The sequence below is a fragment of the Mytilus trossulus genome, chromosome 6, assembly GCF_036588685.1.
Source record: "Mytilus trossulus isolate FHL-02 chromosome 6, PNRI_Mtr1.1.1.hap1, whole genome shotgun sequence".
Taxonomy (NCBI): Eukaryota; Metazoa; Mollusca; class Bivalvia; order Mytilida; family Mytilidae; genus Mytilus; species Mytilus trossulus.
Window position 1 is genome coordinate 6,323,741 of NC_086378.1, and position 27,081 is coordinate 6,350,821.

The 27,081-nt window shown below is 32.2% G+C and overlaps 1 protein-coding gene and 1 long non-coding RNA gene across 2 annotated transcripts; both read left to right on the plus strand.

The window, feature by feature from the left end:
- Nucleotides 1-446: 446 nt before the first annotated feature.
- Nucleotides 447-26,297, plus strand: LOC134720665 (uncharacterized). The gene is made up of 8 exons (XM_063583067.1): nt 447-521; nt 2,328-2,521; nt 4,878-4,986; nt 10,090-10,221; nt 10,743-10,945; nt 13,281-13,575; nt 24,485-24,634; nt 25,424-26,297. Exons 1-8 carry the CDS (start codon nt 473-475, stop codon nt 25,597-25,599), a joined length of 1,308 nt encoding a protein of 435 aa, XP_063439137.1. The 5' UTR covers nt 447-472; the 3' UTR covers nt 25,600-26,297.
- On the plus strand, nt 14,317-20,892 carry LOC134723159 (uncharacterized). The gene is made up of 3 exons (XR_010107996.1): nt 14,317-14,383; nt 18,388-18,495; nt 20,320-20,892. It is a non-coding gene; the product is annotated as an uncharacterized LOC134723159 (long non-coding RNA).
- Nucleotides 26,298-27,081: the final 784 nt, after the last annotated feature.

Genomic DNA, 27,081 nt, shown 5'->3' on the forward strand with positions numbered 1-27,081 from the left:
GTGTTGTTTATTCTTTAGTTTTCTATGTTGTATCATGTGTACTATTGTTTTTCTGTTTGTCTTTTTCATTTTTAACCATGGCGTTGTCAGTTTGTTTTAAATTTATGAGTTTGACTGTCCCTTTGATATCTTTCGTCCCTCTTTCATTCATCCTGTAGCGGGATTTGTAACTGGAGGCTCTGCGACATAATGTCAAATCCGTCTGCACAAAACAAAGCCACCATTTAGGTTTTATACAAAAACAGATAATTCTCGTTAGTTAAATTACATAGATATTTTTATTTAACCAATAATGGTTCTCAAATTGCGAGTTATACCAGCAAATGAATTATTACTAAACAAATCACATTAAACGTAAGAAAAAATCAATTGATAAAAATATTATCTAACAAAAAAGTGATATCATTAAAGCTGGCCTATTTCCGGAAAATCTCGAACCTTACATTTAAATCACCAAAGGCTTTGCTACAAAATGGCGTCTTTATATCTTATTTATTGTTTGCTTAATTCATTGTTCAGTTGTAAGTATTCTATTTATATGTATATCATATAATTTTCACGTATACAGGTATTTACAGTATATTATTCCGGTTTTCTTATAATTATAAGTCAAGACTCTACTGACACAGCTATCTCATACATGTAATTTTATTCCTTACAGTTAGATTAAGTAACGCTTTGTAGAACTAACAAGTTTGTTTTATATTTACCAATTGATAATTGATCACAAATAGAAAACAGACACTAGTTTGATTTTTACCTCCGAATATTTACCATCCTATACAATCCATAAACCCCATTATGATTGTATATTTGATAAAAGGTCTATTTAATAATTCTATATAATCATATCTCTATTTTCTACGACGTATATCTGAACAGTAAGATATTTAAAGAAACTTTCCAACTTCGTACTTTATTTAGTAAGATATTTAAAGAATTCTCCAACTTCCTGCTTGATTTAATCATATTAACCTTTTTGATTCGAACGTCACTGTTGCGTTCAAAATTTTAATCCTGATATTCATGATAAGTTTATTTATAGGATAAGGCCCTCGTCTTATCTTGTATCAATAGTTTGGAGTCAAATGAAAACTAACTCATGCACAGATTGATTGATTGATGGTTGCTTTACGCCGCATGAGTACAAAAATGTTATATCGCGGCGACTCATATATAGAAGATCCATATGTCTATTTTGATATTGTTTTACTTTCAGTATTTCATATTTGCCACTCTGTTGAATCAGAACTGATCGTGAACAAGCTAAAATAACCAAAAAAGTAGGTCGTATTCGGCAGGACAAGACAAAAAATCAGCCAGCATAACAGGCATATTTCTTTTGGGTTTCTTTCCCAGAAATAGATTTTCACACCTTGTCTTTCACGAAATTTGTCAGACCTTTTTAACCCATGAAACTTTCAACTTCGTGCTTTGTTTTGCCTTTTTGAGGTTTTTTTACCATCCTCACTTCTATGTCTTTTAAAGACGTTAAGTGTATTTGTCGTACACTATTTCAATTAGGGTATCTATGGTAAGTTCATTCTTGAAGGGTTTTACTGTAAAAGTTCACTGTACTGTAAAGCTCTCGAAACTTCAAATATTGAATATGCTTGTTATCCTCCTTGGCTGTCGTATAAGTCACCTAATTGAACAACTGATAGTAATCCCATATTTAGAACATTTGCGACAGGTTCAAGAACGTATCGACAATGTTTTACCTCAGATATTGCAATTTAATACAAAGTGTTTGGTGATATGAAAGATGAAGATCAAACATTTAAGTTTATTATTGAATGAAACCATCAATGTTGAAATTAGTTGATATTAGTATTAGTATTCTCACCCTTCTTGGTTTTGATAATTCTGCTACAGGTTTAAAACTGAAAAAAATAAACATTTATAAAAAAAAAAGAGTTGAGTCTTCCATGCATACTAACAAACCGTAATCATATTTACGTCATTGCACTTATTTTTTGTCTTCCATTTTAACACTTACTCTGATGTCCGTTTCTTGGTTTTAAATGATTTGAATTACTACAAAAAATCTCCTTAGATAGAAGGTAAAACAAGAAGAAACTAATGTTTGAAAGACGACTTTGAAAATATTTGTGAAAAGTAAATAAGTGGATACATCATGCATTGAATTGTTTTTAATTTTACATGATTGATTTTATTCTTCATTTTTTGTTGATTTTATAATTGCACTATTAATCCCTAATGTAACTTTAAAAAGGGCATTTAAAACAATCCTTAGTCGAAATTAGTTTTATACTTCTATACTTTGTACCAGTAAATTGCAAATCATTAATATTCCATTTTCTCAGGTTATTGTGTAAATTCAGCTAACACACAGTATATGAAAGATTCGATAAAGAATTATTTTTCTGATACCCGACACCACGATCCTAAATTCAGAGCGTATAAGTATGCTGCAAAAGAATATATTTACAACGAGTTTCACAAGTTTGGACTAAGAACTGAATACCATACATTTCAGGAGACATCTGTTTCTCCTACTGTAAGTTTATATGTGTAAATATCTGTTTTGTTATTTACCAAATAGAGCGTTTTAGAATCTAAAGGACGATTGGTAATTTCATTGTTCGTGCCCCAAAGTGAAAATAACGTTACGTCATTGGTTGAATTTCCATTGTTTATAACGTTTTAAACCAATCAAAACGCTTTGGGATACGCTTTTGAAAATATTTCCCAGGATGCATTAGATTCTGAAACGGTAAATTAATAAATGATATGGTTGTGTTCAAAACAAACATGAAACCAAAAATGAAATTATCATTAACAAGCACTGTTAGTCTAAATGTAGATTCAACCCATTATGTGTAGCTCTTGTGCTGAGTTATCTATAACAATGATATTGTCGTTCCTAGTCAAGAATTTTCCTTGAAAAAAATAAATTTCTTAAATCTAATGATATAACTATCTTTTGACAGTATTCAGACAAATATATTTATTCAAAATAATTTCTTTTCTAAATATACAAATGCACTATTTTTTCACGAGCGTAACTTAAAAGTTTTGGGCTGGTCCAGGAAATAAATGGGATCTATCATTATTTCGAGCTAGCCTTGTGTGGACATGAAAACGAACGATATAAAATGGGTCAAAGGCTCTTATATTCAAACACTTTATAACATATTGTTTATTAGAAACATACTTTTGCCTTGCGAGAGTCAACCTACGAATCGTGAACGAATTGTCACAACCGTTTTTTTATAACGTGCAGAGAGCACTCTCTCTACAAAAAGCAGCGGATTTGACGTCATCATATTCTACTTGGACATTGAGGCGTATCCATATGTCCCGCGCAGTCGGACAGACGCACGTGGGGGTAACTTCGATATTTTTGTGGTAGGTTGTGTCATTTTGCCTCAAAAAACGTACCCATTTTAATATAGTTATAAAGTATAAAAATTTAAGAAAGAATGACCTATACTTATATACAATATTTTGAATATGACCCATGCTTATATAAGCACTAACTCATTATCACTCATAATTCATAAATATACCAGCTACCCATAAGTTTTTTTTATATATGAATTGACATCATTTGGTGCACATATGTATATTTTATCGTTATAAATCCGCATGGATTGTTGGATTGGTGTGTAGAATATACCCAAAATCAATATACAGTTATCAAACGTAAATGCATTTTAATATAGGATGACATTAAAAAGGAGAGTCATTTTTATATTATCAGGATCTGCTTAACCTTCCGGAGCACCTGATATCCCCCATAGTTTTTGGTGGGGTTCGTGTTGTTTATTCTTTAGTTTTCTATGTTGTATCATGTGTACTATTGTTTTTCTGTTTGTCTTTTTAATTTTTAGCCATGGCGTTGTCAGTTTGTTTTAGATTTATGAGTTTGACTGTCCCTTTGGTATCTTTCGTCCCTCCTTTATATAAAATCACGCAAAATTATGACCCATATTTTTGGCACATCCCCGAATACCCAATAATAGGAAGTTGACCCCCCGTGAACAGACGAGCCTCTTTATCATTGATTTTATATATCATAAAATCATTTAGACCAGAAAAACCACAGCATCAAAACAATGGCACGTAAAACATGGTAAAGAAAGAATCATACAAAATCATAAACCGTATTAAGATTTTAAATCGAAATTTTCTTAAAAAAGAAACCGGGAACAATTTCTCGAATACACTTTTCAATCATGTTTATATGTTTCCAACTGAATCGTCAACGGCGCCTGAAATAAACTTATGAACATGTTATTTTAAAAAGACCTTAATCGGCGTCAATTGAAACCTAATTTTTGTTTAGCTATTAACATTAACTTGACTTTCTAAACTGTCCAAAATTTTTAATATTAATCTTCGGTAAACCTTTAAAGGCTGCTCAGATACAAATCTTGCGGTACAGAAATCAATATTATAGTTATTGCATATAGTTTACATTTTCAACATCGATCGAGTAGATAAATTCATCATAGATACCAGGACTAAATTTTGTGTATACGCCAGACGCGCGTTTCGTCTTCAAAAGACTCATCAGTGATGCTCGAATCAAAAAAGTTAAAAAGGCAAAACAAAGTACGAAGTTGAAGAGCATTGAGGACCAAAATTCCTAAAAGTTTTGCCAAATACAGCTAAGTTAATTGATGCCTGAGGTAGAAAAGACTTAGTTTTTCAAATGTTCAAAATTTTGTAAACAGTTAATTTATAAATATAACCATATCAATGATATAAAATGAATTGAAAATACCTGAACACGAGATCATAATTTAAAAGCATTGACTACGAACCTTAGAAGAATTTTATCGAACAAGGTAACCAATGCAATTAGAAATTTGAAATTATGTTTATTCATTGCAGCTGTTCTATTTCAGGATTATTTCCAAACTGTTATTGGTATACTAAGGGGTACAAACTTTGGAACAGTACACGACCGAATTATAGGACTAGGTGCACACTATGACACGGTTAATACCACCAAAGGTAACTAGAAGAAAACAGCAGATTTATTTGAATAAATACGTTGATTTAATCTCGGTATATATCATTATACAAATAACTAGATGAGGTATGATTGCAAGCTGTTGTCGTATTCTGAATTTGATAGAGGGCTTAAGTCTAGAAGTATTGACAGCCAGTACATGTTTCGGTTGTTTGTCATATTTTTCAAAAGATTTATCATGAAAAATAGAAATCTGACATTAGAAACAACGATTGAATTTAAGGTATTCTACAAAATCAGATATCAATATCTACTGATTTTCTAATTTAACACATTTTAAAAAATGTAGTTATATAAAGTCATGTTTATATCTTTGCTATTGAATATCTTAATGTTTTCTTTTGTGTCCAATTGCATATTGTTTGATAGCCAGTCCAAGTTATATGCATGCTCGAGTTGTTGAGACAAGTAATTCCCTTATATAAGGTGGTATAAAAGTAATTTCCGGTCATCAATTACTCAATGTAACCGCTGTGAGTTCCAAGTTTGATGCTTTGACCAGGTCAGGAATATGACATTTGTTATCCATTTGTTTAATATGATTGAGCTTTTGATTTTACCTTTTCATTGAGGACTTTCCTTTTTACTTTTTTCATTCTTTTATTCAAAATCGTGAATCGCGCTGAAAAAAGTCCCTGCGTCCGTCTTTCAGTCGGGTTTTATATGCTTTGTCTGCAATTCCATTTCGTGAAGAAATAGTGTGCATATTATTAAAATGTGTATTTGCGATGAATTAAAAAAAAATCAATTTAAAGCAAAATTTTTAATTGTTGCATCTAAATGATGAAAATGGAGCAATCTTTGTTTAAACGGGAATCTTATTTAAATGGCACTAATTAGCAGTCGGAAACCAGGTTGAAATAGAACAAAAGAATCGAAGCTCTCTATTAGAGAAGGCGATAAATGTTTACTGTACTGTTTACTATAGTGACAATTTTTTTAAAAGTTATTCTAATATGACGTGCTTCTTTAGCTTTGTAAAGAAACCATACTTTATTATCCAATAAAATTAGTTTGCACATGCGTATATTGACTACGGCAGAAAAATGAATTTCGTCAAAATGGTATGCATTTAATGTATTTCCTTAAATTAAAACACTTTCAAACACTAAAATGATACACATTTTGTTACTAATACTTTAACAATGACAACAATGTGTTACAATTCGTAATTGAAAATAGTTGACCTAAATACAGCAACGTCCATGTTGGCTGTTCTAACTTCAAAACCCCTCCCCCTCTCCTGTTAAAAGGCATGTCATTGTATATTAATTTCATTGAAACATATGTTCCGACGATAAAATATAAAATAAAGAATAGGTTACTTTTACTGTTGTACTGAAATGACAAAATTGTTTCATATTTCTGATAAAATGGATTGACTCTAGCAGGGAATCGAACCCCATTCTCCTATAAAAACAAATAGGCGTAATTACCAATATACCACCAAGGTTTCCAATCCATTTTACAAATGCAACAAGATTGTCACCCAGTATTAATTTTAATCTCATGTATAAATACAGCATTTGAAATCGTCAGATGCACAAAGGCGTGCCCTTTGATCAACTTTAAAAGGTGTAGCCACCGCAAGTATAAATGGATTTCTGTCAAAGGCCCCTCCTGCCAAGTCTCGAATGTCAGCACAACTTTATCAAGAAATCCTCTATCAGATATGAACATATTTACCAATGCTACAATATTAACCGGCGGAATATTTACAATTAATTTAGTAAATAAAGACCTACCCGATTCTCCTTGTGCGTCCACCACCATTGACGACTGACTTGAAAATGTGCGTGTCAGAAATTGACCTCAAAGGAAAAGACTGTTGAAATATAACTTTTCTGTTATATTGTGACACAAATATTGTTTTAGTTAATAAATTTATTTATTAATATCTGTTTCAATTTTGAATTTTAGAAATTTATACAACTTTGCCAAATTAAACTGGTATGAACTAGTTGGATAAAAATCGACAGGAAGGTTGATGGAAGAGCCTACACAAATACCGTACACTTTATACACAGCGAACATAGATATTACCGTAATTGTCCTAATCAGAATCGAAATAATTGATGCCAGCTATACTTTATTGTAGTTTTAACATGGGTAGGCATTATATTCGTGTTATTTTAGCCCTCGCTATCGCTCTGGCAAAAATAATCACGAATATAATGCCTGCCCATGTTAAAACTACAATAAAGTATAGCTGGCATCAATTATTTCTTAAATAGAAACAAACAAAACTGCAATTTTCTTTTCAATTACGAGGTGTTTTATTTCAAAAACACCATTTGCATAAGTTTTTAATTTATCTAGTACATAGATAAGCAGAACAATAGATATCAAGTCGACGACATGGGTATCTTTCAAGTTGGATGACGAAAATGCATAACCTCCGATTTTTTTGAAAAAATTACCAAGGACGGAAAACATATCAATCTATTAGTTCAGTAATTTTCGTGTCTGCCCTTCCATTATGTGAATGAAGAAAAAATTCCAAAAAATAGGTAACAATTGTAACGAAAAGAGAAAATCGAGTGCACCTTTTTATGTGAGGGCGTGTTTGAGTTGAGTATTTTGTCTTGATATCGTTCAAAGTAAGAATATTTCATACATCGTCTCGCTTCAGATTGTATCATTTTTATATATGAAAGCTACAGGTTGACTTTATAACACAAAAAAATAACAGTACTAAAAGATGAAATATATGGGTCAAGTGAAATACCTATCTAATGAGTCACAAAAACAGGGAAGGCGTGTTCGAATAGCTATTTTTTTACTGAAAGTACTTGACGACAGTCTTACAAGTTGGATGATAAAAATGCATATCTTCGAAAAGTTCTAATTTTGTGTGTGTGATAACTGGGGTTTATAGTCTTCAACCACTAAAAAAATCTAGTCTGCCCTTCCACAAAATATTTAATTAGAATTAGAATTTTTTTATGATTTTTCGAAAATTCCACCTGACAACCGATCAGACAATATTTTTAAGTTGAATCAATGCAGACAAGATCATTAACTGATGCGCTTTTGCTAGTTGATACATTTGTCTTTTAAAATATAACTGACATACAAGGATCGTATTGGTGCAATGTGGGTAAATTTATCGGTTTCCAAGAGCAAAATTGGTAGCGCGTCATTGCTACAATGGCTTCCATTTCTACGATTGTGAAAATGAACTGGCGTAATGGGGAGATAATTTTGACGAAATAGGATCCTGACTTTTAGGACTTTCGAACACTTTAACATTTGTTAAGGGGGTCTTGTCTATACATATAATGATGTATGTAATGGGTTGACCATTAAGGTTTTTTTTTAATTGGGCTGAAGCAGAAAAACCTATTTGGTGTTGTTACTTTAATACAAGAGTCAATCTAACAAATGGTAAGACTGAAATTCAAAATAAAATACAATTTTACAATGTGTTGAATTAAAGTCATATGAAACGAGTGAGTGGTGAAAAATAATGTTTGTCCAATTCTTGAACCAATGAATGTATACATCATAAACTTAGTCCTCTGTGCATGATTTTATCATTATTTTCGCAAATATATCATATAATCGTCAATTTTTTTTCTCTCAGTTTGTTATGATTTAACAGATATGGCTGCTCATTAAATGCCGTGTTTTGAAGTCGAGTTTTACCGATTGTCACCTTAAAGTAAACAAATCACAAAAAGCATGGGTATTGAGCACGTGTTTAACATGTATATTCAGATGTTTGTTTATTTCAATGATAGATCCATGCGTATTGTGGTCACCGGATTTTTACGAGGAGGGTAACGCTCGGATGCATACGGAAAATATGTCGGCGAATTGCTTCCTGGAAGCAAGCAATTAAAAATTAGTAAACTTCTTCTAAATGTGGACAAATTAAAGAATTTTCCTCAGAAAAAAGTATATGTACATAAATTGTATAATGAAAACTATCCATTTAGTTATTAAAAACATATGCATATTTTTTTTTAATTTGAGGTTTCTTATGACTTTAATGTTATAATGTATGAATGTCAAATGTAGATAATAGCACATAACGTAGAAAGCAATTAGAAAGGTTAAATTCCCAGTATTTTTCTCACGGATAAAGCGTTTAAATATATGAGGATCATTTTTAAGGCATCAAATACAATGTTATAAATTGCACTCATTCTTCTGTTAGCCACGAATTGTGTCCAAGGTGACGTTTGTCCTTAAATGTTCTCCAGTTCTGGGATGACTTTTCAATTCAGTTAGAGATACGTGTATTAAAGAGAAAATGTAACGATGATACGAGGTTTAAAAGTTGTTACAAGTTCTTATAAGGTTTAAAGATGAATAATCCTCGTAGGCCAGTAACACAGAAACAGATTAATAATATAATCAAACGAACGAAATAAATCCAGGAACGGTGTATCAGAAAAGTGTATATGTAGACAGGATTTGTAATTTTCGTATAGTTTAAAATTACCAATTGTTGAATTTATTTGATCATGTTGAAATTTTATTTATATAGCTCAATATTTGACTTTCGAACTGTAATAATAGTAAACTAGCTGGTGTTTTTATATTTTGCAAAACAATTCTTCATTTTCTCAAGATGTCATTTTTGCGCCTGTCCCAAGTCAGGAGCCTCTGGCCTTTGTTAGTCTTGTATTATTTAAATTTTATTTTCTTGTGTACAATTTGGAAATTAGTATGGCGTTCATTATCACTGAACTAGTATATATTTGTTTAGGGGCCAGCTGAAGGACGCCTCCGGGTGCGGGAATTTCTCGCTACATTGAAGACCTGTTGGTGACCTTCTGCTGTTGTATTTTTTTATTTTGGTCGGGTTTTTGTCTCTTTGACACATTGCCCATTTCCATTCTCAATTTTATTTGAAAAAAAGAATTTTTAATCTTCAAAATATCTTAGAGGATGAGTTTGTAAATTACCTAATATGTACAATAAGTATGTACATTGCAATTTTTGTCAGTCTTATAAAATGGAAATAAAGAAAGTCAATCTACAACGTTTCTATAAACAGGTTTTTTTTCAATATGAAATTCTGTCAATTTGAAACATTTTAAAATACATTTAATAGTGGATTTTTTTTCTTTCAGGAGTTGACGATAATGGAGCAGGGGTTGCAGCTATGTTGGAAGTTGTACGACAGTTAAGTGACATGAACAAGAATGGCATCAAAAGGAAAAACACCATTGTATATGCAGGGTTTGACCTTGAGGAATATGGAGGTAAGATTTATTTCATACTTTCCTATTTGTATTTCGAAAACTGTTATCAGGGTCATACAGAAACACGGTTAATCAAAGTGAATATAATCGTGTTGTGTTAATCGATCAATCAATTTTATTAAACTAAATGTCGATTGAAATGAAGGAGATGGATAGCTGTTTTCTGTTTCTAGTTTGACCAGCATGTAGTTTATTACCAGTATACGAATACAACCAAATTCGATGTATGATATCGAAGCTATGTTGTTTCATTTGTATCTTCCAGTTACCTTGTTGATGTACCTTACAAGAAACATTCAGTCATTTAATTCTGATGCGCTATAATACCTTTATCGACTCTGTTTATGAACCATACCAGAACAATTAAATCGGTTAATTCTTATCCTCTACGATACCTTTATCGACGATGGTGTGAATTATCTGTGTTATGACATACCTAAGTGAATATACAAAAACAGAAAAAGAAACAAGAATAAAAGAAGTATTCAACCATTTCATATTTGTTTTCTTTTGCTTTTTAGCATGCCAGTCGTGTAGTCTTCGAAATTACGCTGCTTGGGCTGGGAGTCGAAATTTTGTAAAATCATGGCTCCCTGCATGGCTATCAATAAATTATGGTAAAAACCTGCCAACAGTAATGCACGGAGTTATAATAATGGACACAATGATGGAATATAATACTTCCAGTAAATCGCAGATAATTCCAGAAGGATACGAGTCTGCAGTAAGAGATTATCTAATTATTTTACCTGATTGAGTATGTTCGGGAAATTAAAATCATAAGAAAAATTTCTCTAAATGAAAATATCAAGGAACAAAAGACAAAATATTATTATGTGCGCAGTCTCTGTTGGATAAAATAAAATCTGACAAATTGCTAAAAATGAAAACAACATGTAATACATTTTATGCTTCCGACACGCTTTTCTGGATCTCAATCCTCAATCTTATGGCCTTATGGCACAACTCTTCTCATTGGTGCATATTACGCCCTATGTGTATCTTCCTCCATGTAATTTCCTCCATGTACTTTAATTTTGTTTTTGCTGTTACGATTGAGGTTGCGGATGTTCGGGTAAGTAGAAACGTCCTGTTTTTGAGATAAAGGCTGAAATGATTTCTAACTTCCGTTTATATTCTTCTGTGTTTTCGTAATCTAGTCTTCCTAGCAGGGTGCATGTGTTAATTTTGCGTATTCCAATTTCTTTTGTAATTTGGTGGTACATTTTTTCTCTATAACTTTCGTAGTTGGGGCACTCTGTGAGGTAGTGTTGTTGTGTTTCCTTAGTTCCAGAGCTGCATAAGTCGGTGGTGTTTTGCCCTGTGCGTTGTTTATAGTAGTTAAGAGTGGTATAGCCAGTTCTTAGAAAAGATGCTGAAGAATGTTTTGGTTTGATAGTCAGAGATTTTGGATGTTTTTAACATTTGGTGTTATCTCAAAAAGGTCTCTTCCTGCGTTGCTTAATTCCCATCGTCTTTGCCACTTCATTATGACTCTTGTGTGCACCTTGTTTTACGTCTTGAAGGGTAATATGTTGTTTTTTTGGCAAGAGTTGTGTTGCTTCTTCTGCTGCTTGCTTTGCCAATAAGTCCGCTTCATCGTTCCCTTGAATATTTGCATGTCCTGGTGTCCATAGGATGCAAATTTTCATCCATTTAGTGTTTAGGTCCTCGATGTGTTCTCTGATGTCTCGAATCCCATAACTATAGAATTTGGGTGCCCAATTTAGTGTGAGGAGTCCTACTGAACTTTGACTGTCAGAGAAGATCTTAAGTGTGGTGATGGTGTTGTGTAGTCTTTCCAGTATAAAAAGTTCCAGAACCATTACAATTGCTTCAAGCTCTGCTAGTAAGATGGATCCTCTTTGAGCGACAGGTCTGTGTAGTCGTATAGCTGGATTTGAGTCTTCTGTGTATATGGTTGCACCAGCTCAACATGGTCCCGGGTTTTCTTTTTGTACAAAGGGTTAAGAAACATACAGAATATTTCCTATATTAATCCAATATTTTAAATATTCTACCCCCCCCCCCCCCCAATTTTATGAGGGATATGTTCTTACATCTACATTTGTATATATAATATTTGAATAACAACAAAATATTGTTAACTGATTTAATGTTGACAAAATCCTCAGACACACTTAAATGACTTATTTTGCACTGAAAGGCAGGAGAATGCCATAATTTTTAATCAAATCGATAACGAATAGCCAGAAGTTTTGTAATACATTACATTCCCAAAAAATGTGAAAAATATTTTCTTTAATTTCTGAACAAAAAGTACAAAGTTCAGTTTCACATCATGATGTTAACTATGTCGTGTCGACATCGTGTTTATGTTGTATATTACTATATATATAGAATCTACACCTTTCTGTTTACATCGTTAACATCATATACATCGCAATGTAAACAATATTGTTCCAACATCGTGTTTATATTGTATATATAGTCTTTACCTTTCTGTTAACATGGTTAACATTGTATACATCGTGATGTTGACAATATCGTGTTTACATCGTGTGTATATTTTATATCTAGTCTACCCATGCTGTTTACATCGTTAACATCGTTTACATCGTGATGTTAACAATATCGTGTCGACATCGTGTTTATATTTTATATCTTGTCTACCCATGCTGTATACATCGTTAACATCGTATACATCGTGATGTTGACAATATCGTGTCGACATCGTGTTTATATTTTATATCTAGTCTACCCATACTGTTTACATCGTTCACATCGTATACATCGTGAAGATGACAATATCGTGTCCACATTGTGTTTATATTGTATATCTAGTCTATTCTTTTCTGTTTACATCGATAAAAATTGAAATGTTAACAAAATCGTTTTAACATCGTGTTTATATTGTATCTCTAGTCTAAACCTGTCTGTTTATACACTTAAGAGTTGATTCTGTGATTATATGTGAAATGCCTTTTTAAATCACGAGAGCGAAAAGTTTGAACAAATTCGCATTTTGTTGAATTTGTTGTTCATTTTAAATATAGACTTTACCCGTAAACTGTACATTTATATCATTCTATTTTCAGTTTCAAACATTATTTACCGACTCCTATAATAGTATTGCATCCGACAACTTTAGAGGAGACTTTTTGAATATGATTTATCGTAAACCAACTAACGACTCCTATCTAGCTGAATCTTTCCATTCGGCATGGACAGAGTCAGGAAGACCAGAATATCAAATTGAGTCATTTCCTCTTCCTTTCGTGAGTGTTGATGGAGTAACCCCAGATCAGATTGACGTCTTAAATAACTTTTTACGCAGTGATCATGCCAATTTCTGGGAAAATGGATTCCCTGCTATCTGGTTAACCGATTCGGGTGAGCTTACTATTTGAGTACCTAGATACTATTCATGTGGACACGGTTTGCGGTTGATATATTTCATATTGCATATTTTGATAAAAAGTTACCAATGATAAAAGAACATTTGTTTATTAAAGAAATTCAAATAACTCTTTAAAGAAAACTATGATTGAACACATTTAGCAAATCAATGCCTTGGTTAATTTATAGCATCTTTTTAGGAATGAGTTAAAATCATATTTAAAACTATTCAATTTAAACTTATAGTCATATATTTTCGATTGCGTTTAATGTCATTTAAAAAACTTATTTATTCGATAATACAGAGATTAGATTTAAAAGACTAAAGATTATCGTGTAATACTTTTCAATTTAAAATGCGCGTTAGTTAATTGAATATCAATTATATGGTAATTTTTATAAATTTTCTGTTTACAAAACTTTGAATTATTCGAAAAACTAAGGATTTTCTTACCCCAGGAGTAGATTACCTTAGCCGTATTTGGCACAACTTTTTGGAATTTTGGGTCCTCAATGCTCTTCAACTTTGTATTTGTTTGGCTTTTTAACTATTTTGATCTGAGCGTCACTGATGAGTCTTATGTAGACGAAACGCGCGTCTGGCGTATAAAATTATAATCCTGGTACTTTTGATAACTATTAGTTACACTTTCAGCTGTTGGTTTTCGCAGCGACATTAAGGTGGTTTTCCCGCAAAACCGAATAAAAAAATAGTGCAGGAGTTATTTCCCCTATCTACATCAGAATGTGTAATGGCGGGCGACTTTTGACGTTGCAGACACAGTAACAAATGTAGCAATAGGTAAGGTACGCGTATCGCATGAATGATGAAATATATGTCATATGATGTCTTTTTTCATATTATAATGTATTATCACATCAAGAAATGGATATAATTTGAGTGAAAGCTGTATTTATCAAAAAAAAATATCAAGCGGAGTTTAAGCTCCGCCCACCTGTTACCTTATTTGGAAATTCAATGTAGTTGCGAAGCTTGCAGTTTGCAAGTTGGTTAATTGAAAATAACTGAAGTAGCCGTGCACTTGTCAGTTGAGATTATAACGACCTGGTTGAAGAAACTGATGAGAACAAATGGAAAATTTATTCAATATGATCCAATGTCAGGACAAAACACGACTTAGGTGTAATTTATCGCTTTCAGGTATTACAATCTAGAGATATATATCTGATTATATGCCCTTTATGGGCCCTGTAATTTGGAAAATAAAAATATTCTATTCTATACTAAAATGCAGAGGGCATGGCTTGTGCACTAAGAGATCAGATTAAGGTTCCACTAAAGTCAAAATATAGGACACCTTATAAACATCTAAACTTTGCCTGTATTTTTCAACCTATAATGAATAAAGTCATAAACTATGTCAGAGAACATATTTACGGTGTCTTTCGTATTAAAATGATGAGAATTAAAATGGGAAATGTGTTAAAGAGACAGCAACCCAACTATAGAACAGACAGTAGCAGAAGGTCACGAACTTGTTTTCGTTTTCAGACGTTTTATCTTCTATGTTTCGTGTTTAGTAGGATGTATTGATGTGTGCTTCATGTTTCCCCTTATTTATTTTCCATGTTTCCTGTCATACTCTTTAATTTCTCGTGCTTTTGACATACATCATGTACATGACATATTATTTTTATATATATAATAATAATTATTAGTATTAGAATTGAATAGTCACTGCATTCACTTTCCCTCTAAAATTAGAGTACATGAATGATATCTAATATCTGAACTGTGTCCCTGTTCAGTGTTCAGCTATATATATCCCCAGTAAACAGAATCGAGCCATAATGGTATTTGTAAAATTTTCATTGCGAGACCTCATGTCCAAGAGGCAGGAAAAAAACCACTTGTAATAAAGCTGTGTATTCTGTTATAACAGACAATTGTGTACAAGCATGAACAGATGCAAATCATATCATTTATTAAATGGAAAAGGCCACAGCCTGTTTAGAAACGGTCAATTTTGACAGTATCAGGGCCGTAACTACATTGAGGCAAATGAGGCAAATGCCTCATGTTGAAAATTAAAAAAAAAAAAAAAAAAAAGGCCGAAACAAAAGATTGTCTTCATATCAAATTGTTTGCACGGAAAGTGTCTTGTGCAAGAAGCAAGTTTTCTTTACTCTCTGATGTCAACGCCTTGCTCGGGAATTAGATTAGCTAACAATTCATGTTTTTCGTTATCCATGTTTCTTTTCTACTTTTGGTTTCCAGAGTTGATGGTGTATTGTTTGTACTTCTGTGTCCCGGGTTTGTCTTTTGTTCATTTATTGTCCTACTTTATGACTTTATGACTATAATCTGAGCATTGATTTTCATTTGTAAACGTGTGCAATGTTGCACGTCCACCGATGTTCAGACATAATCATTGTGCGGGATATATTTTACTGAGAATATACGATGCTGCTAGACACTAGACGAAATGGTCGTTTGTTCATGGAGATCGAATTGAACTTGATACCAAAGAATACAAAACTACCTTTTTGTATATAAAACCAAAGGCGCTTTGGTTTATGATACAGCTATTTTTGACGATTAAAATATTAAATTTTCTATATTTATAATACATATCTATCACTTCTGTGCATGTCTCACCTAGTTTAGAGAAAATACTAAATTGTTCTTAGTATGGATTGTGCCAAGCGCATGTGGATAAAACTAGATAGCTGACATGGTTCAAATTAAAGTAAGACCACATATTTTCCGGTATCAAATCATATGAGAAAAAAAACAATGTATTGCCATATGACATTTTACATTGAAGGGTTAAAGTTGCACTACGTCGTGTTCAGACCCTTTAATAAAAAAAATAAAGGAATATTGAGTAAACGTGCACGGAACCTAATCACACTGTGCCACACAAAGTCAATGCATAGAACAAATACAAATGATTGATGCTCAAAGTATTTATTCCTGTTCTTCATCTTGATAGTTGCAGGACGGTCTTCAATAACAAAAGAATCATTAATGCCATAAAACAAGGTCAAGATGTTCCTTAGTGTCGACCTAAGCAGTACTAGTACTTAAAGTATAATACTGCACTGTCACCAGACATGGGGTCAATTACATTTGAAAGTAATTAATTACATTCAATTACAATTACAAAATCTTCAATTAAATTACACATTACATTTGACTTTTTTTACCAATGTAATTAATTACATTCCAATTACTTGGCAAATGTAATTAATTACTTCAATTACATTTGAAAGGAAAATTAAGATAAAACATTGAAAACATGCATTTATTCTATGATATGTACATAAGTATTATACATTGCTCTATAGTTATAACAATTAGACAGTGTTCAACTAGTATATACATTTTTGTATTGTGTCTGTCACTATATTAAAACCTACCGGTAGTCATAAATAATCACCAAAGTCAGTACAATACAAGACAAGATCAGAGGGACAAATCCAGTATTAATGATTATGAGAATTACGATTTTTTGTCTTATTCCGGGCTTTTAATGTCTCTTAAATCTTTAAGTCTTAAATTTATAATACTAAGAATTATGTTTTTGCTTTGAGACAAGAATATTGTCGAAAAAATAACTATAAATTATTTGCGTTTCAATGTAAGAAAGAGTGCGAGAAACCTCAGAATGCACGATTTTTCGTTATTTTTCTCAGAGCTTATGGGGGCCTTAATCGGCCCCAAGACCCCTCGCCAAAATTTTTTAATATTTTGCCTCACTATTAACAGAGGCTAGTTACGGCCCTGCAGTATATTAAAGTCAGTCTGTCTGTCTGTTCCAGAATTGAATATTTTTCGTCGCATCTTTCTCAGGAAAATAACAAGGACTTCTAAAATTTGGTTTGAGGGTTTATATGAGTCAGCAATACCGTGTGATGCTTTTTCATATTCACCACTCAACAAATTCCTGTGTACCTTAAAATTCTTAAAGTGTATGGGGGTATCAAAAGTGATCAGTAGCTTACAGATTCACTTGTTTGCTTTATATTATTTTATATTTGTGTGGGGGAGGGGGCTGGCTATTGTGAGCAGTGTTCTCAGCACTTCTAGTTAATCATAAAAATTACATTAAGAAGAGCAAAAATTAGCAACATGCATATCCTGGGTTCATTTAATTTGCATTGATATAAACATTAAAATGTTTAATCCCGCTGCAAATGTTTGCACCTGATGTAAGTCAGGAATCTGATGTACAGTAGTTGTCGTTTGTTTATGTAATTTATAAGTGTCTCTCGTTTCTTGTTTTTTATATAGATTAGACCGTTTGTTTTCCTGTTTGAATGGTTTTACACTTGTAATTTTGGGGCCCTATATAGCTTGTTTATTGATGTGAGCCAAGGCTCCGTGTTGAAGGCCATACATTGACCTACATGTATAATGGTTTACTTTTATAAATTGTTATTTGGATGGACATGATATAGAGTTGTCTCATTGGCACTTACACCACATCTTCCTACATTGTATTTCTATTGTATGGCAAAAGTGATTTCTTTATTTTAAAAAATATATGATTCATTATCATGATTATACATGTTACAATGTACACACAGGTTCATACTATTTTTGACATACATGACATTATATAGCTCTGTAATTTTTTTCACTACTTCATTGTACTTGTACATCTTTGGATTTTAAATGTTTGGCTTTGAGCGTTCCTGATGAAGGTAAATCCAGACTCGGCCAGAAAAGTGCTATGGACGCATGAAATTATTGAAGGTGTTGTTTTCAATTTTTCATGCTCCTTTATTTTTAAAAAAAAAGTATATAATTACATAATTACATTCTCTTTTTTTTTTTAGGTCACCTGACAATAACAGGATTGAGGTTACAGTATGCCATTCAAGCTGTGATGAAATATAAAGTAATGGTTTGAATTTGGAGAGCTGCATTACATATATTATAGACAGGTAAATTGTTTTATCCTGCAATTATCTAACTATTGTACATGTACAATGGGACGACTCTCCTAAAGGGTCCCAAGTTAAACAGAAATTAAAAACTATATGTCATCATTTAGGCCTTATGGCCTTCAACAATGAGAAAAACACATTCTGCCACATTGCCTTCTCTAAAAGGGCGCCAAATCATAATATTAATAAACCTGTTGAAGGAGAAAACTGATGGCCTCATTTATGTGAGAAAAAAGTGAATGACCAAATCACTACTTTCCTTTAAAATTCTGGACCCAAATTTTTTTACAGTGTAATTTCATCCCCCTACTTGCAATTTGAGGCATTAAACATGGAGAAATAAATTTGGAAGGGGTATAAAAATTAATGGCAAGAAACCCACTGTCAACACTAGGGACTATATTTGTGAACAACGAAAATCAAGGGACGACAATGGTTGTCTCAGACCATGTAGCTAAATTTTCTTGTGGATTACTGATATTGATCATGTTGATATTGAAGTATTCCTGTCATTGTTCACAGGGGCGGATCCACGATTTTCAGTTAGGGAGGGCGCAAATTTTATTTTCGCCGAGCGGAGGGAGGCGAAAAATTTTTGGAGGTTGTTTTAGGTAGAACTATTGACATATTCTTCTTCAGGGATGAAATGTAGTTAGCTCGAACTATTGTGTGGTAAAATTAGCGATAAATGAATGTTTCAAGCTGAAACCGCCTTAATCCACACCCGACAGCAATCTACAGATAGACGGGCGGACAGACGGACGCAAAGTGAGACGAGACAGATCACAATTGCTCACATGACCAATATATTTTTCAAATGAAAATTTCTACTTTTACCAGCGATTTTTAATTGTCTTTTCATACTATCTGTGTTTTACTTTTTTTGATTTTCGGAGGTCGTGACCGACTTCACTGTGTTCGCCATAAACTAAAATAAGTAAAGAATGAGATGCATTTACGCAGTTATATTTATTTTCTTGGGATTACAAGCATACAGTAATAAGGTACACAATTCGGCTAAATATTTAGGTTGCAAGTGAGAAATAAATATAGACACAGAGATACAAATTAATAAACTAACCTTTCGCTTAAAACAGTATTTCTATCTTTCATTACAGTACCGATATTATAAAAAAAATCTCGCTGCTTTCTTGATGAAATTGTGAAAGTGAGTAAGGGATGTTTTGATACTTCGATTTTCAAACAAATTGATTATAAAAACCGCAAATACAATGTATTTTTTTCTTTTAACTGCTAAAAACCTATTATAATTGTCAGCAAACGCAGCTCCGCGTTTGACACCTTCCTTCCTTTGAAATTATTTATAGAACTTCAATAAAGCGTAGGTCAGTTGATTAGTAATCATGTTGATTCTGTTAAACTGACTGTTTTATATACTTCAATTTGTCACGTTAAAAAGATTGAATGGTTTCTTCTGATACTTAAATATGTTGAAGTCAACCTATGCTTTGCAAATTTTAGGGGGGGCGCACGCCCGCCACGCCCCCGCCTAAATCCACCCATGGTTCACATTTGGAAAAGGAGATACGATACAAAATAATGAAGTTCAACATAATATTTAAATATTTATTACATAGTGCGCCTTATTAAAATGTGTTTGGAAAATTTATTTTTTGTTCAAATGTTGAATGAAGACATAACTACTGGTAAAAAAGGACGAGAATTATTTTTTTAGCATTTTAACAGTACTTTTTTGAAGAAGTATGTTTGCACTAACTTTTGATTACTTTTCTCATATTGAAAATTTCATTTGATATATATACATTGTACTTGTATTATACTTGCATTTTCATATTTCAGGGATGAAGACCTGCAGTCAGACACCAGTTAAAAGTTACTTATAACTCATCATGGCCATTATGGAAGATCTGATTGAAATTTGTTTAGAAAGCCACCAAATATGTCCATGAAAAATAGAAAAATGACAGCAATTCTACATAATGCACCGTACTTAGTAGAAGCATTGACTGTTTCAAAACCAAATGAATTGGAATTTAGTGTATTGATGCTGAAAGAGAGAGGAATATTATTTATTGGACAATTTAACTTCTTTTTCATCATTATTGAAGTTGATGTATACCATCTTAAAGAGTTTTTACTTCAGTTAAAAGGAATACCAATATACATAATAAAGGCAGTTTGGAGATTTGTGAATATTCTTAAAATAGGAGTTTCAAAAAGGATTTCAGTTCAAATATTGTATTTCATGGATGTCAGAAATGTAATTTTATGTCTCTTTCATGAAATGTTTTTAAAAATCTGCAATACATGTATCTAACCAAGACGAGTGAGAGATCTACAGATAGACATGATATTCAGTTGAACTGTAAACATGGTAAAGGGGAATTTTGAAATATTCATTTATTAGACTTCTATGAGTGTTTTGTTATTTTTATGGCAATTACAGGAAACCGATGTAAAAAGTAATTCAATATAGATATTAATCCTACCAGAAAACCTACAGATATCATATGTACATTTCAGACATATACAAATTACATCATGTACATTGTACATGTACCAATGTAAGCATGCAATTCACTGATGCACCACCTATGTAGGTACATGTACATGTAATTATAAAAGTAAGAATACGACATGCACGACAGATGATTGCCAATGAAACAACTCTCAATCAGAGAACAACTAGTCATATACATGTATTAGCCACCAGAGAACAAGAAAATCATATTTTGTCATGGTTTATATTTCAATCTCATTTCATAACACAGACTATACAGGTATTCAAAATGTTCAAAAGCATTATAAAGTGTTTTGATTGCAGTTGTTGGTCATATTGATATTGGCCTTCAATACTGAGCAAGACCTCTGTACAAATGTACAAATGTAACATCCACAGAATGTTTGAACCAAAAAATGTTGGATATTTTTCTTTGCTTGCATTTATCATGTAGCTGCTCTTTTGTACATATGTACATTTACATACATGTTCATATGCATTTAATTTTCTACTGGTATACATGGTATACTTGGAAACTTGTGATTGAATATTTCCACAGTATAAAAAATTCTTATACATGTATCTAGCAAGATTAGCAAATGATGTTAGATATACATGTACCGCATTATATTACCATATGCATACATAAAACATTTTACATGTACATTTGTATGGCAATGAGACAGCATTCCCAACACACAGACAGAAATTACTTTCTATATATTTTAAATTTGAATGTATCATACATGTAATTATGTAGTACAGCTAGAATTTGATTAAAAAAAAAGATGATGTGGTATAATTGCCAATGAAGTTTTGATTAACAATTAAGTTGTGTTATTTTTTGTGATTGGGTCAGGTAAAGATTAACCCATGATTTTTGGTAGGCAGTACATTGTAGTTCTATAAGCGTTAACATGGTTAACACGTACATACATTGTATCATTTTATGAGTTTCCGTCTGACTATTTTGTCCTTTCCCCTATATCATGGAAATCGATTCATTCTGATTGATCTGACACTTCGGGATTGTGGTTATGTATAAATTATATTAAGTTAGTTATTTCTGTATTTAGATGTATATTCTGGTACATAAAATTTCTTCTATTAGAACAGAAAAGAAATACCATTTCAGTTGACTCCAATCTCAGCAGGTGATAAGAAATCAGTTTTCTGATTTTAACATCTTTAAGATGAACATGATGAACCTGAATTAAAATATTATGGCACTTAATAATGAAAACACAATTGATTGATTGTGCTGAATGTCACATAAGCACATATGACTATTTCTTTGCTGTCCATTTGTATTGGTGGACACTTTGCACAGAAGGCAGGAATTTAATATGAAATGAGCGGCAGTAAAAAATAGGTCACTTTTTCCAACTTCATGATTGTATTCTTTGATGTCTTTTGAGGTTGAGAAATTAAGATGATATATTTACAAGGCTGCAGATTGAATCATAGCTATATATATAGGTACACTGTACATGTACCTAAATCTGAAACAAATCAGATGAGATTAAAATAAGTCATATACAATGTATGCATCTGAAATAATTTTTCAAACTGGTATTTCGCTTTATATATTTATATACATGTAGTGGAAGCATAAATTATAGAGTTTTTTTTTTAAATTTGGGGTACTCAATGTCTTATCTTTTAATCTTTACTCCAAAAGGTAGTTTGTGCAAATATTGAAACTCACACATTCCATGAAAAAAGGAATTATATCCCCCATCTTAATGCTGGTGTACAAATTTTAAAATGTATGCCTTTGAATTACAAACATAATAAAATCAGTAAAAGTAGGGCAGAATAATTTTACCAAGTAACTGTAAGGATATTCGAATAAGTCAAATACTGCTCCAGATTGGTTGAAGGGAATATTCTGTGTAATAAGACGCAGGAAATAACTATGGAGTCTGACATAATAAAAAAAAAAGCAAGCCATACAAAAAAAATGGCATAGCAGCTGGTGAAAATAGATGCAAAAGATCACCAGAATGAATCTAAGTGACAAATCATGATTTACAATTGATACCAGTCACACTTGATAAGCAGGAGAAATTCAACAAATAAAATCTCGATCTATTGATGTGATGCAAGTAGGAGTTGAGTATATTTATAATTTAAACATTACCAATGACACACCCAACTTCTTTATAAATGCAGCTTTTCAAAGCTTAAAATGTTAATGATTCACAATACACAAACACAAGAAGAGACCTAGTAGGCTAATCTATTTATATAATGAACTTTTACTTGCAGAACGAGAACTATACAAGCACACGAGATGCGATTCCGGATTTGGACAAAAAAAAGGGGGGAAGGCTGCATGCCCCAACACTACATGCATGTAACCCACGTATGGGGTGTATAATAATGACATTGTAGGCTTATCTATTAAATTAATTTATATATTGAACTTTGACTTGTAGAGCAAGAACTATACAAGCACCCGAGATGCGATTCCGCATTTGAACAAAAAAGGGGGAAGGCTGCGTGCCAACACTTCATGCATGTAACCCACGTTTGGGGTGTATAATAATGACCTGAATAATTGTTTTTTTTGCCCTCAATAATTTAAATAGCAATAAGAGAATAGTTGTTTCAAACTTCGCACAAACATATTATTAAATGAAACGCCGGTGAAAACAAAATATACACGTAGTTTTTCCGTCAGCCGATCCGACTACTAGAGGGTCTTTCAAACGCTTTTTTCGTGCATTTTAGGGCGATTATGCTACTACATGTTAGAATAATTGAAAAGTGCAGGTGCAAGAGCTATACCAACCCACTTCATACTGGTATTGGTAGAAAGGCCACATTTCAAACTTTTCGAAAAGTGCTGCTACTAATTATATAGCATTCGTGTAAAAGAAATTTCACAACCCGAAGTGCCAAAAAATCAATAAATCGATTAAATTCTCCATGTTTTATTGTTTTTTAATTACAAAACCTCTAATGAAAATTAAGTGGCAGCACTTTTCCAGTAAAATAAGTTATCCTGATTACAATGAGCCCAAAATCAGGGCGATCCGATTTCATCTTGCACCTGCACTTTTGACTTTTTTGGGAAATTTCTTTACTTTCAGTTTGAAGTCACGTGACACTAGTGTATTTATATTTTTCTAAAAATAAAAGTTTGTAATATAAATAAGAATAGACCCTTTCCCCCCACGATTACTCATATGACGTGTATTTTGGCTTTTGGACAGAGAAAACTCACTCTGAGTTCGAAATGATTTTTCTTGTGTATAAAAATGGAAATTTTCTTGAAACGACCTTAACTACCCTGCGTTGTTGTGTGATAATCAAAATGATTTCAAGTACACATGGTACGTCATTCCCAACAAAATAATTATGTCACGTGATTTCAGTTAATCAATTGTAACTGAAAATAGGAATAATTTTCAAATCTTATATGTTGTACATTGTTGAACTTAAACTTGAACCTAGCGTTTTTATAGATACAAGTGTTATAAACTTTCGTGTTTACAGCCAATTTTCGTGGTGACATGATACATTGCTACCACGAAGAATGTGATAACCTGGAAATAATGCTGACAGATGAAAACATTAATTTCCTTGGTAAAACTGCAGATGCACTTGTAAAGACGATCCATAAACTGTCAGAACCTTCTGGGTCTGGTATGTACATTGTATGGTAGCATACATGATGAAGGTTATCATAGTAGCACGTGTTGTACGCACGGATTTAGTATATGATATACAACAACTTAGTCTCCTCTCTAATTGTGAAATATCTATTGATATCCGAGGGTTCCATTCATTTGCAGTCACTGTTGTGTATTTACATCCTTCAAATAATACATTTTGACTTTTAATTATAATACAAGTCCTGCTTTGTTCAAAGTTCGTCAATCCTTTCAATTGTTAACAGTTGTGTTCTTTAGTCCTGAAATATCACTTGTGAAATCACAGTGTTGTCATAAATTAAGATTGTCAGAATTAAAATTTTAGAATTAAAAATAGCAATTTTACGCTAGACTAAGGCAAAATTAGACATGAGCTTTCGCCTGTTATTTGCATTATCATCTTTGCATTTAATTTTTAAAAAATCGATAGAACAATTTAACATAACAGAAGTGTTCTACAGGAAAATTAACACTGGAAACTTAACACTCACCAGAAAACGTTTACCTAAACCGGTGACCTATAGTTGTCAATCTTTGTGTCATTTTGGTCTTTTGTGGATAGTTGTCTCATTGGCAATCATACCAAATCTTCTTTTTTATATTTGTTGTTTATTTTGTTTTTGTAATATAGGTCTTCAATTTGTTATAGCGCCAATGATCTCATTTTTTTTTTAATTTCGATAATTCCTGGTGAAGGGAAATCATGATAAGAGGTTTGGATGCACAAGATTAATGCTGCTATAATATCCGAACACTCTATAGTTGTAATTCTAATTTATAGGTACAAAAGAAGACAGCAGTTCAACAGGTATAACTACAGGAGGCATTGTTGGAATCATAATAGCGGTGATAGTTTTACAGCTTCCCTTTATTGTGGCATACTTACTATGGAGGAAGAATAGATCAATTCCATACCAGCAGAATATAGATGAAAATCCCACAAATGGAAGAGGATAGCATTGTAGTTCACTTCCTAGTATTTCATTCTTATTGTATATAACATTAAAAAGAATCTTTATGTAATATCCCAAAACTGTTACATGAGTTTTATCGTTTTTTTAAGGCTAATGAGATAACATTTATATGATAAATTTATTTGTATATTGTTCATATAATAAATGGTTTCTGTTCAGAATGAAGAAAGGAAAGAGAGGTTCGCTACTCTACTGGTTATTGTTTTCATTGATAAATTCAATGTTGAATGTCAACAGTATCAATTTTGATGACATAGTAAGTTTGTCGTAGTAACTTTGATCTTTTTGTTTTCTGTAAGTTTTTTGTATAAAGGATATAAAATATACTTGACTGTACAACTTTGTTTTATTGAAAAAACTTAATTGACATATCATTATGGAGGAAAGAAATGAACAGAAAAACAGATATTAAGGGTAAAAAACTGGGTTATTCATGAAGATTTATAAAGGGTAAAAATTATTACCATATTTGTTTATGGTAGATAAAACTGTTTGCGGTTTACAAAAACAATAAATTAATGTATTATATGAAGGTAAAAGATGAATGGCAGATTTTTTTATTGTTTCTCTTAAATTTGTTAACATATTTTGAGACATCGGACAATTTATAGCATTACATTTTGTATAGATACTTGTCTGTTGTTAAGCCTATCTTGCCTTATAAATGAGATTTTGTTATTCTGCCGTTTTGTTGTTGTTTACTTGACATATATCCTACACTTTCTTCTATCTAAAATAGAAGAGTCCCAAAGGAAATTCAGGAAACGTCTAAATCTGAAACAGTGACTTCGTCATTTGTAAATTTTCTTTCCTAAGGCAGGGATTACCGTAGCCGTATTTGCCATAACTTTTTGGGAATTTTATATCCTCAATGGTCTTCAACTTTGTACTTGTTTGGCTTGATAAATATTTTGATTTGAGCGTCATATGAGTCTTATGTTGACCAAACGCGCGTTTGGCGTACTAAATTATAATCCTGGTACCTTTGATAACTATTGTAATGCGTAGAATAGACGAAGTTGCTACAATCAGAAATAGGGATTGAAAGCTCTGTTTATTGGCGGGTGTTTGCCCTACCTTATTGTTGAAATGCGCATGCGGTGCAGACAAATTTCTACCGGTGAACTTAGAGGTTTTTTCCAAGTGCTCAATGAAACCATTTTCTTAATTTTAACATCATTTTATCTTATAGTTCGTTTCGGTGTGTGTTGAATTGTCGTTTTATTTATTTTTTTATCTATTTTTTTTGCATTTTTGTGTTTCTGTTGTTTCGTTTTTCCTCTTTTATTGGATGTGTTTCCCTCAGTTTTAGTTTGTTACCCCGATTTTGTTTTTTGTCTATGGATTTATGAGTTTTGAACAGAGGTAAACTACTGTTGCCTTTATATTCCTCTTATATTGGATGTGTTTCCCTCAGTTTTAGTTTGTAACACGGTGTTACAAACTAAAACTGACTTTTTCCTCT

Excerpts from the sequence above, each read along its gene's own strand:
- LOC134720665 (XM_063583067.1), top strand. The coding sequence starts at position 473 with ATGGCGTCTTTATATCTTATTTATTGTTTGCTTAATTCATTGTTCAGT. Across the intron at positions 13,576-24,484 it reads TATCTGGTTAACCGATTCGG|CCAATTTTCGTGGTGACATG; the intron begins GTGAGCTTACTA and ends TCGTGTTTACAG. Across the intron at positions 24,635-25,423 it reads GTCAGAACCTTCTGGGTCTG|GTACAAAAGAAGACAGCAGT; the intron begins GTATGTACATTG and ends TCTAATTTATAG.